This window comes from Cucurbita maxima, unplaced genomic scaffold (assembly GCF_002738345.1).
Source record: "Cucurbita maxima cultivar Rimu unplaced genomic scaffold, Cmax_1.0 Cma_Scf00022, whole genome shotgun sequence".
NCBI classification, from domain to species: Eukaryota; Viridiplantae; Streptophyta; class Magnoliopsida; order Cucurbitales; family Cucurbitaceae; genus Cucurbita; species Cucurbita maxima.
Window position 1 is genome coordinate 3,002,969 of NW_019272038.1, and position 19,071 is coordinate 3,022,039.

At 36.9% G+C, this 19,071-nt stretch overlaps 2 protein-coding genes across 2 annotated transcripts; one reads left to right on the forward strand and one right to left on the reverse strand.

Moving 5' to 3' along the window:
* The first annotated feature begins 1,325 nt into the window (after positions 1-1,325).
* Positions 1,326-2,511, forward strand: LOC111496118 (transcription factor MYB44-like). Its single transcript, XM_023146411.1, has one exon. The coding sequence runs from the start codon at positions 1,490-1,492 to the stop codon at positions 2,291-2,293; it is 804 nt and encodes a 267-aa protein (XP_023002179.1). The 5' UTR covers positions 1,326-1,489; the 3' UTR covers positions 2,294-2,511.
* A 14,011-nt stretch (positions 2,512-16,522) lies between these two features.
* Positions 16,523-18,787, reverse strand: LOC111496542 (putative cyclin-A3-1). Its single transcript, XM_023147015.1, has 8 exons — positions 18,230-18,787; positions 17,883-18,115; positions 17,726-17,801; positions 17,561-17,637; positions 17,429-17,462; positions 17,177-17,326; positions 16,966-17,100; positions 16,523-16,888 (listed from the first exon to the last, which is right to left on the reverse strand). Exons 1-8 carry the CDS (start codon positions 18,572-18,574, stop codon positions 16,823-16,825), a joined length of 1,116 nt encoding a protein of 371 aa, XP_023002783.1. The 5' UTR covers positions 18,575-18,787; the 3' UTR covers positions 16,523-16,822.
* Between the last annotated feature and the right edge of the window lie 284 nt (positions 18,788-19,071).

A 19,071-nucleotide genomic window follows, 5' to 3' on the forward strand; every position in this document is an offset into this window, starting at 1 on the left:
AATTTAGAATAGGACCTATCTAAATTATAAATATTTTGGTTAGTTTGAATTAGATTGAATTTTAAAAAAAATCGAAAATTCATATTTGTTTGTAGATTGAATTAGATTGAATAAAAGATGGGGGGACTCAACCGTCTTCCGAAAAGGGATGCCGCTATATTGAAGAGACAATTATCTCACTTGCAAACATATCTGGACAGGATTAAATATATGATGGGGTTACCCGATATTGTAATAATCGTTGATCAACAAGAAGAATATCGAGCTCTTCAAGAATGTATCACGTTGAGAATTCCAACTATTTGTTTAATTGATACAAATTGTGACCCGGATCTCGCAGATATTTAGATTCCAGCGAAATAGGGTTGGGTTGTGAACTTTATTTAATTTAGATGGCTTGAATCGCCAATCCAATTAACTAGAAATTTCAGAGGAGATCTAGAAAAATTTCGAACCCAACAATTTTTTTTAATTCATGGAAAATAAGTTTAGTTCATGTTTATATAATTGATTGGCCTACCTTTTAATCTTTTTATAAAAAGTATATATATTACCTAAAATGATTTTAATACAAATAATTTGATAAAGTTTAGTTAATTAAATTTAAATTTAAAAGGAATAAATGAGACAAAGAAAAAGGAAAATAAATGGAAGTTACGTGAAAATGGGAAAGCCGGTGGAGGGGTTTTTGGCAGTTTTATTGAGTGAAGGATGCAAATTCCAGGTGGCAGTACATAATTGGTGAGTAGCAGAGATTACAGGCTGGACTGACATGATAGCAAAGCAAGGGCGTTGTTCCCGCGATTCTGCTACTCAAGTTTTGTCGTTCTCTTGCCAGCTCAGCAACGAATTGCCATTTGTATATATCCTTTTTTAAAATAATATAAAATAATTATTTCCAAATGCTGTCCAGCCTGTCTTAGTCAAACCCCTCCGCTCCTATCCAACCGTACCCACCCCCCCCATTCAAATTATTCTTATCCTTTTTCCTTTTTAATTAAATAAATAAAAAAACCACGTTCGAATTTTAATTTAACGTCCTTTTCCAACGGCTCCCTCTTTCCATTTTTTAATTAGTTTAATTTTATAATTTTTCAAAATGCGGTTATTTTTTTTTTTTTTTTTTTTACCATTTAACTGCCGTGGTGTATTAGTCTAAATGGGTCCCAGCTACGTCAAAACACGCGCTGTATTTATTTGACACGTGTCTATAACAGCTGTATGCGATTAACTACCTTCCCTCGAAGCATCCTCTACTGGAAACAACCGGCTCAACCGGTCATTCTTATCCTTTCTCATATAAATACCCTCTTTTCTTTCTTCACTTCTTCTTCAACAAACAGGGTGAGGCTCCGCCTCCACCGCTTCTCCAAATCCTTCTCTTGTTCTTCTTCTGTACAGATTTTCGTAAGGGTTTCTTTCTTTTTCTTTTTCTTTTTCTTTTTGTGGATTTGAATTTGTTATTTAGTATTGTTAGAATCTTTGTTCGATGGATTCGGTGAGGAAGGATTTGGATCGGATTAAGGGTCCGTGGAGTCCTGAAGAGGATGAATCGTTGAAGAGGTTGGTTGAAAGCTATGGACCGAGGAATTGGTCGTTGATTAGTAAGTCGATTCCAGGTCGATCTGGAAAATCCTGCCGTCTCCGGTGGTGTAATCAGCTTTCTCCTCAGGTGGAGCATCGGGCGTTTACTGCTGAAGAGGATGAAGCCATTCTCAAAGCTCATGCCAAATTTGGTAATAAATGGGCCACGATTGCTCGTCTTTTGAACGGCCGTACCGATAACGCGATTAAGAATCACTGGAATTCGACGCTTAAGCGTAAATCCTCCGCTATGGGTGAAGATTTCAACGATCCGCCATTGAAGAGATCCGCCAGTGTTGGTCCGGGTCCTGTCGGGTTTGGATTCAACCCGAGTAGTCCATCCGGATCTGATTTGAGCGATTCGTCTCTATCGCCGCCCGTGTATAGACCTTTAGCTAGAAGCGGTTCGATTGTTAACGATCCTCCCACCTCGCTCTGCCTGTCATTGCCAGGATCGAATTCGACATCCGGATACGGGTCAGATTCGGTAGCGAGCCCGACCCTGAAGATACCCGAGGCAACTCCTCCGGTAGGTACTACAAAGGAATCGGAGGTATTCAGTGCGGAGTTCTTGAGTGCGATGCAGGAGATGATCAAAATCGAAGTGAGGAAATACATGTCTGGGATTGAGGAGAAGGGTTGGAATGTGCAGAGCGAGGCCATCGGAAACGCTGTAGTTAAGCGGATTGGAATAAGCAAGGTCGATTAGCAGAAACGCCATAAACCGAACCCCACCCCTCCATGTTCTACAGAAATCACAATAATTTTGGCAGTGTACAGAGAAGAAGAGCAATGGATGAAGGTGTTTTAGAGTGTTCCAATTCCATACAAGGATGTTGTTCAAAACTTCTTTTAATCTTTGATTTATTGCAGAGAAGAAGAGAAAGAAACAATTCTCTTAAACTTCGTTTAAGTTTTTCAGTCCAATGTCGTTTGTTTTTGAAAAGCTGCAAATACATATAAAATTAATAGCAAATAAAACCCGATATAGTGGAAGATAAGGGAATTTCAAAGTGCACGTAGAACATGTTAGATGAAATACTATCTCTATTAGCATGAGACTTTCTTTTGGGGAATCCCAAAGCAAAGCCAATGATCGTTTATGCGTAGAGTCGTATTCATCTAACATGGTATCAAAGTTATGCTCATGCCCTAAACTTAGTCATGTAAATAGAGGTCATGCCTACCCGTGACATAAATTGGGGACAATATGTTGGAGAAATGTAATTGAAAATGGGGTCATCAAGAGCTGACTAGTTGGTCTTTGGACTTATCCTAAAATACAGTTCAATATATGATTTTATAAATCATTTTACCATCAATTCTTAGATATCGATTGCTTTTTATTATCCTTTTAAAAAAATAATTATTTGGTAAGTTTTCATTTTCTAAAATTGTAATAAAAAAAATCAAATTTTAATGATACCAACATATGGGTGGTAGTATTTTTGTGCCAGTTTTGCTCGTAGGATGAATGTTTTATTTATGTTAGCATATGCAAGTAGGTACTATGATTTATCGAGAGACATGTGAATAGAGTAAATTATGAGTACACTTGAGGCATGATTGCATAACATTCTATCTCGTGTATATCATATGATTGTACGATTGTGGTATTAGTAGAGGATTATGAGTTAATCTTTAATGAGAGACCTATCACTCGCTATGAGGTTCACATGCATATTTTTTTAGACTTAGTATGACTTATATGTACCTAGCAATGCAATACGTACACTAAGTGGGTGCGATTAGAGGATCTCCAACAGGGTCTCTCTCGTATCACCTTCTCATTGTTATACTACTAGGGTCAAGCCGACTACCTTAGTAGTTTATCTGTGGCAAAGAACGTTTCATATGATAGCAAACTAGATTTGAAAATGAGACAACTTACACTAAAACTAGAATGAAATAACCCAGATTACCCGTGAGTTTAACAATATCTTGGTCTTATCAAATGGCGGCACGTAATCAATAATTTACTAGGAGCGTGAAAATATTGATAAAAAAAGAAAATAAATAATAAAAATAATAAATAGTTCATATAAATTAAATTTTCAAGAAACACAAAAAAGGAAATATTAAATAATAATAGAGAATTTAGTAGTTTGGAAAGTGCTTAGGTGTAAAGTTGTGGTGACCTCCTTGCAACAACTTCAATCCTTATACCACAAATTATCCTACTTCTCCCTAACGAGGTCTAGATACTTAAATGAATTGAGACCACGTTAAAGATTTAAAGTAATTTTATGTTGGATGACCTTTATGAATTTTCCTGAAATGCATGTGTGAGGACAAAACATGCTAGAAGAACTCATGTTGGTATGTTGGGAGGAGTAAGTAACGTGACCATGTCACAGAAGATGTAGGAAAAATTGAACAAATGAGTTCAAATCTATGGTGACTTATCCTCAAGTCCACCGTTCTCCTCTCCAACCAATGTGAGATCTTACAATTCATTCCCTTGGGAGGCCAGCATCCTCGCTCACATATTGTCCAGTGTTTGTCTTTGATACCATTTGTAACAGCTTAAACCTACAATTAGCAGATATTGTTCATTTTAACTCGTTACATATCGTCGTCAACCTCATGATTTTAAAATGCAACAGTTAGAGAGAGGTTTCCACACATTTATAAGAAATGCTTCATTCTCCTTTCAATGTGAAATTTTACATACTCGAATACTAACCTTTTATGAATTATTGATAATGAAATGTTAGTTAGATGCACATAGAGTGGCCCGACATAGTCACACTATGTCGTTAAAAGTTTGTGGTTGTGTGTAAGGCCTAAAATTAATTATTGAGATGTTAGAAATTGAGAAGATGATAATTGAGTTGGTATGAAGTGGTTGGGAAGGACAAGGAGTACGAATAGGATATGTACCCTCCATCTCTACTCATACACCAATTTAGTTTCCTTTTATCTTCCTCCATCTTATCCTACAATAATTCATCATAATGGATCGATGTGGTGCAATCATTTGCATAATCATAGCTTTTAAATTGTTTATCATTCATCATAAACCCAAAATAAATTAGTAAAGTTTTAATTAGAACGAATGATAATGCATACTCGTTATAATAAAATCTGTTAGTTTTTTGTTTATCGCTACTTATACTTTGAGATATGATCCAAAATTCAATCATTAAAGATAGAAAACATATATAATTCAAAACTCGATCACTAAACTATTGATCTTGAGAAAAGCAAACAAAGTTTTAAATACGTAAAAGTTATGCTCGTATTGACCAATTTTTCCTTCTATCGTCTTTTTTTTCTTCATTTCGTTCTTAAAAAGAAAATTCCATCTATTGTCAAGATATTGGGCTCTTTTGACATAAATTTGAAAGATGTGCAATGAATTGAATGAATATCCCATTAACATGTTCAAAGGGGTGGTCGGTCTCTATCGGAATTATCTCCTTCAATATCTCTCGTTATCTTTTATTCATACTTTGTTTATTTAAATATAACGTACACATTTATGTAGAATTTTTTTTTTTGTCCCACAAATAGTGTCCAACTGTTTTCACGATTTGATTTTCGAAGATTGGAATCTCGGACCGTGACTAAAAAAGAACAAAGATTAAAAGCAAATAAAATAAAAATAAAAGATAAAAATACAGGTATGTTCAAATTTATTATAAATGGGAAAATGGGATCCGAGTACAATTACAAAACAAAATACAAAAGTCTCAAACCAAAGAAGGACGACGCCCCCACCTCAACCAACAACTTTCGAACACCTAAAAAAACAGAGAAAAGAGCAATACTCAATAAACAACTACTTTTAAGCTCTCATTACATCTTTAAACTAATTGATATCTACAAACTTTTATATAGGCTCTAGAAAGTTCGAGCCTAATCTTTACAACTATCTGAGTTCTTAGGGGCCTCAAAGTTCCAAAATGTTTTCTAGCCGCTCAAAGACTCATTTTGGATTCAAAAGAGGTGGTTCACCCATTTCTTACCCTGCAAGTCTAGTGCGTGACAAATATCATCTCTAGGGTGAACTAATTTTCTATTCTTAGATTTAAGAAGTTTGCTTTGCTTACGCAGAGAATGAACGACGTCTCGAGTTGAGGTGCTACCTTATAAAGTACTATTAGGACAATATGGTACCTATTAATCTAAACATCATATATGGAAGGTTAGTTGGTACACTCTTCCACACGACCATAAAGTAGTAGAGTCTTAATCCACTTAGTTTTTGCACCAAACTTGTAAAGTTTTAATCCATCTTTACAAAAATATTTTTCTCATAGGTTTTAATCAACTATGGGAGGAAATAAACACGCTCAAATTTAATCTAAAACTAGAAAACTTATCGTTATTGACTTAGGCTGGAACTCCAACTTCCAATACAACTCAACTCTAACTTCATGAAACTGATGCAAAAGTCCTCCAAAGATCTTAATGAAATTACGAAAATTTAAACTTGTAGAAAGAATTAGGTATTTAATTTCTCATTAGAGATCAGGTTCTACAACTGTTGTCAAAATTTGTAGAAGAAAACTTTCACATAATCTTCACGTAATAGTAATGTGTTGCACACGAGTGTTATGCTCGTCACACCAACTTCGAGCTTAAGTTAAATTTGGATCGAGCAAGGGTTTAGAGTTCGAGATCTTACAATTTTGTCATAAGAACCAAATTGGATCGAGGGCATGCATGAGCCAAGAAAAGGCAGCAAATCGCCAGCCTGAATCAATCATTTCATACCCAAACACACACACTAATATCTACAACGCTTCCCCTTTATTCTCATCACTCACTTTATGATCTCTGCATGTTATTTCCAGATACATAAATAATCATAATCAATTCTCTTTAAACGAAACTTCCTCGCATGAACTATGACGCCCAAAAGGATGATGAAATTTCACACCAGAAGAACTTCTTCAACAATTATAAATTATATATCACAAAAAGATACAACCCGCGTGCCGATGGATGGAAGCTGTATGTGATTCATAAAAGTGTCTAATTTTTGCGTCAGATCTTGTGGCGGTGGCCCTGCTAAACAACTTTCTTCCTTTTTCTGACTTTTTCTTCACGTATGAACAACTGGCCTTGTGTTTCCGATAAGTCAATGTTCTCTCAGTGGGAAATGAAAGGCAGAGTCAAAGAATTTGGTAGTTTAAATGTATGAACATATTTGGAAGATTCACAAGGAAGGATGAAGCGTGGTTGTGTTGGAGTTTTGGCTGTGATCATACTGTTGGCAATGGTGTTTGTTCATGTGGATTGCAGGGTGCTCACATCGATGGGAGATACTCGGGCTGTGATGGGAATTGGCCGGGAGCATGTCGGGAAAGGTAATGCGACTGGGTTCGTTAGATTTGGCGGTGGTTGGAAGGGAAGATGGGCATTCAAGCATGCTTCTGGACCGAGCAAAAGAGGACCAGGACATTAGTTGAAGACATGATTCAAAGAAACTTCTGACCATTCTTTGTTTGTTGTTGGTTTGTGCGTTACAAATGGGTTCTTTATCTTTCTTTCTTTTTTCCCTCTACAAATGGGTTATATGTACACTTCACACTTTGATCTCCGCCTATGCAAATGTATAAACTTTACATGTTTATGGATTGGCTTTCATTTTCTTGTATTAACTTTTCGAGAAGGACTCCCCCTCAGAGTTTTTAAAACGCGAGGGAGAGGCCTTATAAAGAATGTTTCGTTTATAAAAAATATTTCGTTCCCCTCTCCAACATATGTGGAATCTCACAATCCACCCCTTTCAGGGCCCAGTGTTCTTACTAGCACACAGCCTCATGTCAACCCCTCTTTGGGGCTCAACCTCCTCGCTGCCACATCACCTGATGTCTGGCTCTAATACCATTTGTAACGGTCTAAGCCCACTACTAGTAGATATTGTCTTCTTTAGATTTTTCCTTCCAGGCTTCCCCTCAAGGTTTTTAAAATGCGTCTGAAACGGGAAGGTTTCCACACCCTTATAAAAAATGTTTCGTTCTCCTCCCCAACTAATGTGAGATCTCACAATCCACCTCCTTTCAGGGCCCCGTGAAGCTCTGACGGACTCTATAATAGCCCACGACTAGTCGATATTGTCCTCTTTGAACTTTCCCTTTTGGGTTTCCCCTTAAGGTTTTTAAAACGCGTCTGTTAGGAGGAGGTTTTCACACCCTTGTAAAAAAAATGTTTTGTTCTCCTCTCCAACTTATGTGGGATCTCACAATCCACCCACCTTTGAGAGACTCGTTCCTCTCTTGAATCGATATGGAATCTCACAATCTACCCCCTTCGGTGCCCAGTGTCACAGTCCTACCTTCTTGACCGTGCGGCGTCGTGATCTATACACGCTCACGACTAGCCTTAAGGGGAATTAAGCCCCATATGTATTTTTCGCCCCGACTTTGTGGTTTCGTCGGACCTTAGGAGAGGTTTGTCTTCGCCAATCGAACATCGCTTGTGCGGAATCCAAGCTTGTTCAACCACATACGCCGCCTATGCGTGTATGTTCAATCATCTGCGACACATCCGACTTGCCTGTACGCTAGACCAACTCATTCGGCTCGACCTTGCCTCTACTCGGGCCAAGGTCTCTCAATATAACGTCGCATCTCATCTTGTCATCTCGATCCCCATCGATAGGGTCCATATGTCTTGGCGCCATCCCGAGTCTCGGGATGTCGTCGGCCATCATAACTCATTTGGTCATGCCGTCGAGAATGGGCCCGCGTGTCGTTCATCTCATCGGGACTTCCCGAACATCCATCCATCTGGGTTCTATCGAGGCATAGGCCCTCCCGTGCCCATGCCGAGTCATTTACGAATACCGTCCCTGATAGCGGGTGTATGTAGCAACCTCCAACATGCGGGCTAGGGCGCAATACCGGCACACCCGTGCCGTCTGGTACTGTCCTTCAAAAACCCATTTCAAAGGAAGTCGCTCGAGACACTCGTCTCGACACGCTCGCCCACACTGTGACACACGTATGTGCCACAGGGTAGCTCACTTAGGCCACAGGGCTCAGGAGTGGTGGAGAGCTAACACCATGGTACCCCTATAGTACATTTTGAGCCATTTTCATTCTACCAGGTGTAGACATGATTTTGGTGAGGTGTCATACGGTGTCGTGCATTGTCCGTCCAATGTCCGATTGACACCAAACTTGGCGAGCATTCATATTTCATATGGACGGACTTAACTCCCGAACCGCATGCCCAAATTCCTTCCGAAACCCCGACTTTTGAGGTTAAGGCCCGGGGCCCTACCTGGCCCTTCAACAAGCCTATCTTGTCCTTCATGTCTATGCTGATGTCTCTGTTATGCTTATGTCTCAACATATATCTTCAATACCCACTTTGCGTGGTGGTGTGTTGGATGATGTATCGTCCTCCTCGATCGCATCATGGCATTCTTCTATGTTGGCCCGCATATGGCCGGATGGGGCGTCTCTTGAGGGACGCCCTTTTACTTGTCATGGCGTGAGGGTCACAACCTACTCTCTTCATACTATGGTTGTGACACCCAGCATCCTTACCGGCACACCCATAACAGTCCACCGCTAGCAGATATTGTCCTCTCTGAAATTTCTCTTCCAAGCTTCCCTCAAGGTTTTTAAAACATCGTGGGCTAGTGGAAGGTTTCCACACCCTTATAAAGAATACTTCGTTCTCTTCTCCAAATGATGATGTGAGATCTCATAGACTCAGTTCACTTCACTTCCGAGAAATTACAAACTATCTTCAACACAAATTCTTAGTCAATGATGAATGAGACTACACAATATTCAATGGGTTTAAGTGCTTTGTTGGGCAAACAACTAATTAGAGTTCTAGAGAGACGAGTTCTAGCTAATGGAGGAACAATGGAAGGATTCCAATTCCAAGAAAACAAAGAAGATTCAAGCCACATTAAATTAACCAATGAAGAAATCTCTAGGCAAAAAAACGCTTCCATTTTTCATTGCATTTAAGATCATAGAACACAAGAAGAACAAATAATGAACAAGCAGATCTCCAGTAAAAGAAGCTCAAACAGGGCAATAAAATTAAGACCAAACAGATAGATATTCAAGTTTCAGTTTCAAAAGTTGGGTTTACCGCCTCAAGCATCCGCTTACTGATCTGCTTAGAGTAGAGACCTGGAGAATTTCGATGCCGTCGTCCATGGTGGCAGGGGAGCCATTGGTAATGGCATACGCCTCCTCCTCGATGCTTAGCGCGACAAAAGCAGCTTCGTCCGCTGGAATAGTGCCGTATGGCTTAGAGAACATGTAAGGGGAGGAAAGGGTTTCGATCAGACGGCTGATAACGGCGTCGCGTGTGCGCTGCGTTGATGGCTTACCATATTTATCAAATATATTATACTCCTCCTTATTCTTTTATTATTTTACCATAATTCTTTATTTTATAAATTATTATGGATAACTTTCGCTATTTAACAAAAATTCTTAATTACTATATATTTTAAAAATGTTTTTAAAATTTTTAAAATTATTTTAAGTTCTATTGAGATAATTGTTGTAGTTTGTTTGTAACTTGTATAGAACGAAAAATGTCTTTAGAACAACATTTTGTAAGCTTAATCCTCGACTACTAATTGACTATATTATAAGAACTTGAGGTTGGGCTCGTTTGTGGTAATTACAGTTTATATCCTTTATTTTTCATATGTTTGCTTCTTGAGTAAGGAAATTATTGTTATAATAGGGTCGAGATGATTATTATATTATAGTTATTATAGCAATTTAAGTAGAATATGTTTGCTAGTGTTACTAAATTTTTGCATTCGTCATTGGAAGAAAGAATGCTTGAAAATTCTGATACTTAAGTTAGCGACGAGGTCTGAATATATGTAAAATTGTGTATTTTTATGTTGCACTAGACCTCCATTTACACTACTTTCACTTTACAAGAGTGTTGTATCTCCAGAGTGACACTAATCTATATGGTGGAACTAGTGTCCACTTTGCATGGTGCTCGATCATTTGATTATATTGACTATGTTGTTGAATAGTCCCAAATTGTTCTAAACATATATGTTTGATGGGCTGGTTGAGTCGGTCCTTAATAAATATAATACTTCAAATAAAATTTCTTTAATAAAGAAAATATATTATAAAACTTGAAATTAATGAGTGGACGTAGCTAAAATGAGGAAGAAGGTTGCTTCTAAAATGGTAAAACTAAAACTAAAAAATAAAAAAGACATTTATAATTCTCTTATATGAAAATGACCGTTCATAAATTCTATTCTTACAAGAGCTACTCCAAATTTATGAACCAGACAAAACATTGCCGACCGACAAACGTTGTTCCTATTGAAAACCAACCTAGCCCTATTCTCGATTCAAATTTATCTAGGTCAAGCAAAGCAAGCTTGACTATGAAGTTCCTATGATTGATCCACCAAAAAAGTAGATGCTCTTTGTTAGTAAATATAGTAACTTTCACTTCTTTTAAGACTTTTTTAGTTATATCACCCTTTTTGGACTTGATTTTGATTCATTTATGTACACATCCTTTACTTGAGTGTCACGTCAAATTTATCATTCAACTTGGAACATTTACCATGCTCACATGACTTTTAAAGCAAAAAACACACGTTCTACTTTAAAAGAAAAAAAAAACTTAGTTCATCATTAATTATACAGCCGAACATTTACAAATTCATTTGGTAGATATATGTACTAAATTATTCATGTATCATTGTAACGATAGCACATGTATTATCTAGATTATACATAAAATGGTCATGGAATATGCTAGAAAATTGCCGTATAAGGACCACCTATGTAAAAAAAAAAAAAAAAAAAATACATTTCATTCCTTCCCAATATAAAAAAAAGGTTAGATTTGAGGAAAAAAAAACTAATTATCTCAAAATCAATCACTTAAGTAAACAAAATAAAACTTAAGTAGATGACTAATTATCAAACAAACCTCATCCTGTCACATAAAATTGTAAGTATAGGATTCAAACTAGCCCATGTATCCCTTCCCATTATCTTCCAAAGAAATGAAACATCCAGCTGCCTTATCTCATAAGACAAGCCACAGCCACACTTAACACCATATCAGATTACACAATCGCCGTAAAAACTAATCACATAAAAGCTTCTAGTATGATCGAACAGCCAGGCAGCCAGGCAGCCATCCAAAGACATCCAAAATGTTGTTACATATAATATAATATAATAGTATGAAGATTTTGTTTATATATACCGATGAAAGGAAAAGGAAAAAGAAGAGAAAAGGGGAAGAAAACTCAACGATTGTGGAGTGGATCTGAAGCATTTGGAACCTTCCTCTTACTGGACATGAATACATGGAATGGCCTCATCCTACGTTGCTCTTTCATTTGTCTGTTGCCGTCTTTGGTTGCTTGGCTTTGTAGCTTCACGGTATTGGTATTGGCTTCTCCATTAATGTCGCCTGAGAGGAGGAGCAGCAGCAGCAAAGGCACCGCCATGAACGGCAGCTTGAAGAACCGCATGGAAAGAGAGGCAGAAGGGAAAAGGCGACTGGGTTTGTCTGTTGGGCAGTGAAGGAAGAGAAAAAGGGGTATAAAATGAAATCATGGGCTTTGAAATCGAGACGGGGAGTTGAGTAGTTGTAGTGTGGATTTGGCGCTATTCTGGTTCACGGGACTAATAATTTAATTTAACTTTTCTTAATTAATTAGTAATAAGAACAGAAAATGCTGGATATTTAAATGCCTATATCATTTTATGTGTTTCCCACTCTTCCCTCTTCACTCTTCTAAAAAGTAAATTCTTTTTTTTTTTCCCTCTTTTTTATGCCTTTTAATTATGGTTTGTTTGTGATATAGTTTTAAATGTGGGTTTTTTTTTTTTTAATTAGTTTTATGAATATCTTATGTTATTTCATCTTTCAAATAAGTTCTAAATTATTGTGTATTTTTAAATATTTCATATCACTTTGTGACTCCAATCTCTCAACAAGTGAGTTGTTACATGTTGAGATTTGGCACATGGTTTGTGGAAGTAAAGTTCAATCATCTAATTTACAATTGGTTTGATTTGGTCCAATTCAACGGTTCAACTTTTGTTTAATTTAGTTTTTCACCACTTCAACTATTTTCCTCAGTTTCCATCTGGTTTGGAAGATTTTTCATTAGTTTTCAAATTGATTTGATTGGTTCTTAAGTGTGTTTTCTCTTCCATTCACACTTTATTTTGATGAATTTACTTCAAATTTGTTCAATTTAACACTAATTTTGGGCATTCTGAAAGAGATTTGTGTGTATCAAGTTCAATGATTGTACGTTGTGATTCTAGTGATAAAGTTTGGTTAGGTCAGTCAGAATATATTTGTGGGAATCGACATTATTGAAGTGATTTTCCTATTGAATGCTCTTAGTGAACGTTATATATATATATATATATATTGTTTGTTATGTGATTGTTTCATACTCATTTTTTTCAAAACTAGGTCATGGTTGTTTAATGGGTCTATGTCTTCTTGTTTTTATATTAAGTTTTCATGCGTTTAAAACTTTGCATGGGTACCATAGTACTGTTATGATTTATGTGGGAGATATTTGTTTTAGACTTCGTATCTTCATTTGTTTTTTAAAATGGTACTTTTGGAAACTATGTTTTATTTTGTTCGAATTGTCTTATTTGATAATACTTAAAATTTCTTTTCAACTTTTAAATCACAAAAGTCTCATGTGGTCGACCTATTCTTCAAAAATCGGTTCGTTACACGGCAGATCCAACTTTTTAGCACATTTTATGTTAAACTGTGTTTAGAGGACAAGATGATTTTCTAAGCTCAAGGAGAAACTTTTGGAGGAGGTATTAGGTTAGCCTTTTTGTAAGCTTTTGATGAAATAGAAAAAGAAGAGAAGTAACAACATAGTATATTGGTATTATTGGGTGTTGTGCAATGCTTTTCTTCAGCTGTCCTTCAAGTGGGCAAATCTTGTCGGATGGCAGTGGGCAATGGGTTTAAATTTGTTTGCATTTTCAAGGGCCCCTAACAAATGCGGACACAAATCTTCCTTTTTCTTTATCTATCTTTAATTTGGGCATTGCTTAAAGCAGACGTTTTTGAGTGGTCAAATCCACGCCTAAAACGTACTACAATCTCCCAATTTCCTCTCCTTTCCTTCCTACAACACAATTAATCTCCTTTTGCTTTCTGTGTTAAAGTGGTTCCCTCATCTATCTATCTCAACCTCTGGTTTATTTCAGATGCTTAGGGGTGGATTAGACTTGGATTCAGAAACCCTTTTGGACCCAACTTTTTAACACTTCCACCTCTAACTCTTCAATCCAATTACAAAGGAGTTGGTTTGAGTCTCAAGCTAAGAGACTTTCTAGAGACTTTCTAGTAGTATGACGATGAATGACCAGACTTCTTTATATACTCACAATGGTATGATATTATTTAGTTCGAAGTTTGAATCAACTTAATTCTTGACGAAAGAAAGAAGAAAGCTCGAAAAATAATACACCAAAATACCTGATTACGTGGTAATTGTGTTCAATTGTAGAACACCCTTCTGTATCCTTTCGTCGTCGTTGAAGGACCTGCATACAAGCAAAGTTGGCTATCAGTCGCGATATGTTTAGTCTAAGCGTGAAAGATAAGAGAGTTATGGTACTGATATTGTAGCTCTTGAACCAACTAGGTTAGATAAATATAAGATCCCACATCAGTTGGAGAGGAGAACGAAACATTCTTTATAAGGGTGTGAAAACCTCTCCCTAGCAAACACGTTTTAAAAACTGTGAAGGAAAGCCCGAAAGTGAAAGCACAAAGAGAACAATATCTACTAGTAGTGGGCTTGAGTTGTTGCAATAACTCGGAGAGAAAAGACTATTTTGTTAATAAAAGATTAACAATGCAAATCAAGTTTTCATTAACTACAATGAAACTTAGGCCTAAAAGGGAGGAAAAAAGAGTTCATATCATAAGGAAGGCATGCTCACAAATGGTCGCTTTTCCTCAATCCTAAATCTTAATTAACAAACTAGATCACGGGCATTAGTGCTTCACTTCACTCATCACATTAAAAGGATTGCTTATTATATCTAACCCCTTTTGAGGAGGTTCATAGCTGGGAGAGAGAGCTTTCATTCCACCATGTGTCATGATCCTAATGGGTCATAGGTTAAGTTTGAATAATCATAATGGCAAGAAATCCATCGTAATAGCCCAAGCCCACCGCTAGTAGATATTGTCCACTTTGGCCTATTACGTAACGCCGTCAGCCTCACAGTTTTTAAACATATTTGCTAGGGAGACATTTCTACACACTTATAAGGAATATTTTGTTTTCCTCTCCAACCGATATGGAATCTCACAATCCACCCCCCTTGGGAATCCAACGTCATCACTGGCACACTGTTCGAAGTCTGACTCTAATTCTATATATTACAGCTCAAGTCCACTGCTAGTAGATGTTGTCCGCTTTGGCCTATTACGTATCGTCATCAGCCTCACGATTTTAAAACGTGTTTGCTAGGGAGAGGTTTACACACCCTTATAAATAAAATTTCATTCCTCTCCAACCGATTTGGTATTTTACATAAGTCTAAAGTTATATAACATGTGCAAGTTTTGATTTCAATTTAAAAGAATTGAAATTTTTTAAACATTAAAACAAACTACAACGATCACACATAGCCAAATAAATTCTATAAACAAAGATAACACCAACAGCGAGATGAAAGATTGGAAAATTATAGTATTCAAGATTAAACCTGAAATTGGAGTTGGAAAAACTAAAAATTGATATCAGATTCATGGTTAGGGGTTTTCACACAAACAAGACAATTATTTATACAGAAGAAATTTCACCTGTTCCAGGCAAATATCACTAGGTCGTTGAATCTCCTCAATTGCATGCTTTGATTTTGATCTGAAATAAAAGAAATCTAAAATTGTCTTCCTGAATGGTTAGTTGGATGAGTTGTATACACGACAGAACTATCGAGTTTTTCATTCAACTAAGAAATAAAGGAAGAGGTGCGTCAAAATGATCTCTTCATGGCTAAGACAACCTTTTAGATAGTGATACAAAAGAGATTATACTTTTGCTATAAGCAAAGGCTTTGAAACGTCACACATGATAGTTGTGTTTACTAAAAGATAATAACTGGCATGTAATAACATTTCTCTAGCACACTGATGAACATTTATAACATGAAGGTTTTGGTTCCAATTGCAAGTTTAAGATCCCATTTGAATATTGCATACAAGATGAAAGATTTGGGATTGACAGAACAGATAAATTCTAAGTTTGCAAATCACAAGAACTATATCCAAAGACTATTGACCAGGTTTGAACTGGAGCTTGGCCAAGGAGCATTCACCAAAGAACTTACATGAGATACTAGAGATGAAAGTAACATACCTTATTCAACTGTAGTCGGATGCTTGATAAACATGAAGGTCAGAAAATGAGCAGATTCAACACATCTTCAATATGGTTAATAGATTTTTAGCTCAACATAGGAAAATGCATTTGAAATTTAAAGTGGTCTCGTCACTTCAGCTAAGCTCCAGAGGAAGCTTCCTTCAATTGGATATCCCTCCCAGAATCATCTCTTATTTTACTTTCATTTTACTACTGGTGTGGTCTTTTGTATCAATCTAATGTGATGGGTTTTTTTACAAGGATTGAAGCGCAAACATTCATCAGATCTTTTATGATCCATTTCTTACATCAAAAGCAAAGATTCATCAGATTAATGCATGAAATGTAATTCTCTCAAATATTTAGTTAGAAAAGAAACCAAAGCATCTTTGAAGATAAGTTCCTTGTACGAATATCAAAGCTTCTTGTTGGTGTTCTAAAAATCAGTTTTTTAAACTCTAATAGTTCTCTGATATACATTCAACCAGCAGGCTTTTTTTAGGATGTTTTATAATGTGTTTTCCTAGACTTGGCTGCTTTGTCCTGAAAATTTGTGTTTCTTGTTCAGAAAATATAGAAGGCCATGGATGCAAACTTTACTGTTATTCATATGGTAGTAACTTCCAATTTACAGGTACAAAGGAGTACAAAATGGCCAACTGGTCAAAATAATAAACATATTTCAACTAATATGAACATAGACCCTAATCTTTGAGGTACCAAAATCACCAGTCTGGTTAAGAGATGAACCCAAATTTTCTTCCCAAATAGCAGAGTGTTAAAATCATGTCTTCATTAGACACCAAGATATCCAATCCGATCCTCTCTTGTCAACTAAATTAGCAAGTAAACTAGATCAAAGATCCTTGTGTCAATCTAAGCTTCTTCAAAATAGGAAAACGGTATCTCAGGGGGTGAAGGCATCATTGCAACACATTTGAACTGTTCCAATCAGAAACATAAACATTAGCATCTTAAACTATCGGCTCTATGTAACTATAGTGGATGAAGTTTCTTACCATATGCAACTTGTATTTCTCTCTCACAGCTATCAGAGACCCTCCTCTTCTGGCCATGTACAAATCATGTAACAAAAGCACAGACGACCTCAGATCAGCTGGCTTGTAGCCTGTGTATTGTTGTATGTTTGAACCCTGCAATTCACGCATATATTAGCAAATTACTTCAAGTTCATAGCTAAATAAACAAGGGTCTGAAACAAGCTATTACCCAAGGATGCAGCTTTGGCCACATGATGAATTTTGCAAGAAACACAGCTGAAGCAGCAACCAAAGAAGGCAAGAACTTAACAAAATTATAATCCAGTAGGCTAAGCTCAGCAAGGTAATGACCCAGGAATTCCAACTGCAGACTTGGTGTCTGTTCAGAGCATAAAGGATATCATTAGTAAATAGAAAACTCTAAGCTGATCCAAAGTTCAAGCATGATAAAATGAATACATATATAAAGAACAGGACCTACTTTGAAATCTTCTTGAGCAATATTAGTGAACCTCCTGTAGACAAAATAAAGAAGCCAGAACAAACGAGTCAATACAAAAAGCACAGATCAGATCCCAATAGACAGGAAGAACTGCAGTTAAATTATACTTGCCTTAAGAATGTCTTGGCAGTAGGATTTCCCATTTCAAAGTTCAAAGACTTAAGTATATCAGCCTCCATTTTCACAACCTTACAACATCACAAAATCATGCCTCAGTATTGCATACCCAGCAACAAGAACTAGATTTATGTTTGAGTTATGAAGGGAAATATTCACCTCATCCCTTCTGTAAGTATTATCTGTTATGTAGCAGAAATCTTCCACATGTGGAGGAGTGATCTCTTCATACTTCCTGTTTGATCAAACAAATTCAAGAATTAGGCCTTCAGATCTTATGATCTAACATTAACAACTTCAATATTGATGAACTTACGAGGCAATCAGCATTGAAGATACGCCCAACAATTGAAGCCTTTGCCTACTGAGGATGTTCATTGATAGGTACCTATCGATGTAAGAGATGGATAGATACAGAGAATCGGGGCCGAGTTTGTATTCCTCAGCAACCTCAACCATCCAATCAACCAAAACCCCTCTCATATTGGCACTTACATCCGTCTGAATCTTCTCTATGTAATTAGGAATTGGCCTTCTTTTCGGTTCCGCCTAAAGAGAATCATCACATTAGAAACAACCAAGATCACGAAAACAAAATACTCCAAATTCCAAAATCAGAATCCATTTGCACGAGCAAGGTGATTAGTCAGAGAAGAATCTTACCTCCATTATGCGAAGATAAGAATAGATATCCGAGGAATAAGGTCCCTTCATCTCAGGATCGTCCAAGATATCATCAATACTCAACTTCGGTTCATTATCTTCAAGAACAGCCGCCTTGATCGTCGGAGCAACACAAACCTTAGTTCTCTTCTTAGGCTTGCATTTGGTAATCTGAGATTTGGCCCTTCTCTTCTGTGGCAGTGAGCCAGTAACGTTCTGAATATTCGAAAGCTCTCCAAGAACCACCCGCTTTTTAGTGGCGGGCTGATCCTCGGCCATGGAAGCCATCGTAGCTCTCTTCTTGGAAGCACGAGTAACACGGACAGAGTTCTGAGTCTCAGCCATTTGATCCTGAACTCAATCGACCTTTCGGTGGATCGAAAATTGGAAAGGAAATCGAAAGAGATGGAAGGAGCGAAGGATGAGTTGGAGAAGGAGGTGTGAAGGGGGGACTTTGTAGGGAGGGGAAAAGAATTGAGGAACAAGAAGACCGCCATTTTTTGGCAGAGGGTTTGAAAGTGAAAACGCAGAAAAATGGATTTGGCGGTACAAAGATGGCGACCCAATTTGCATCAAATGATTTTGGATTTTGGGGTTTGAAAAGTTTTTAATTTTAATGTTTGGGGATTTTGGTGTTTTCCCGGGTTTTCTATGCTTCCATGGAATGGGATTCGGCGCTCCCAATTTGGCCTTCAAAAATGGCGCTAAGTTTTATAAAATTTTGTTTTTCAATCCATTTAATTTTACTTTAATCCAACACTCCAAATAAAATTTTTATTTTTACTGTTTTAAAACGCGTATGTTAGGGATTTTCATATTCTTGTAAATAATGTTTCCTTCCC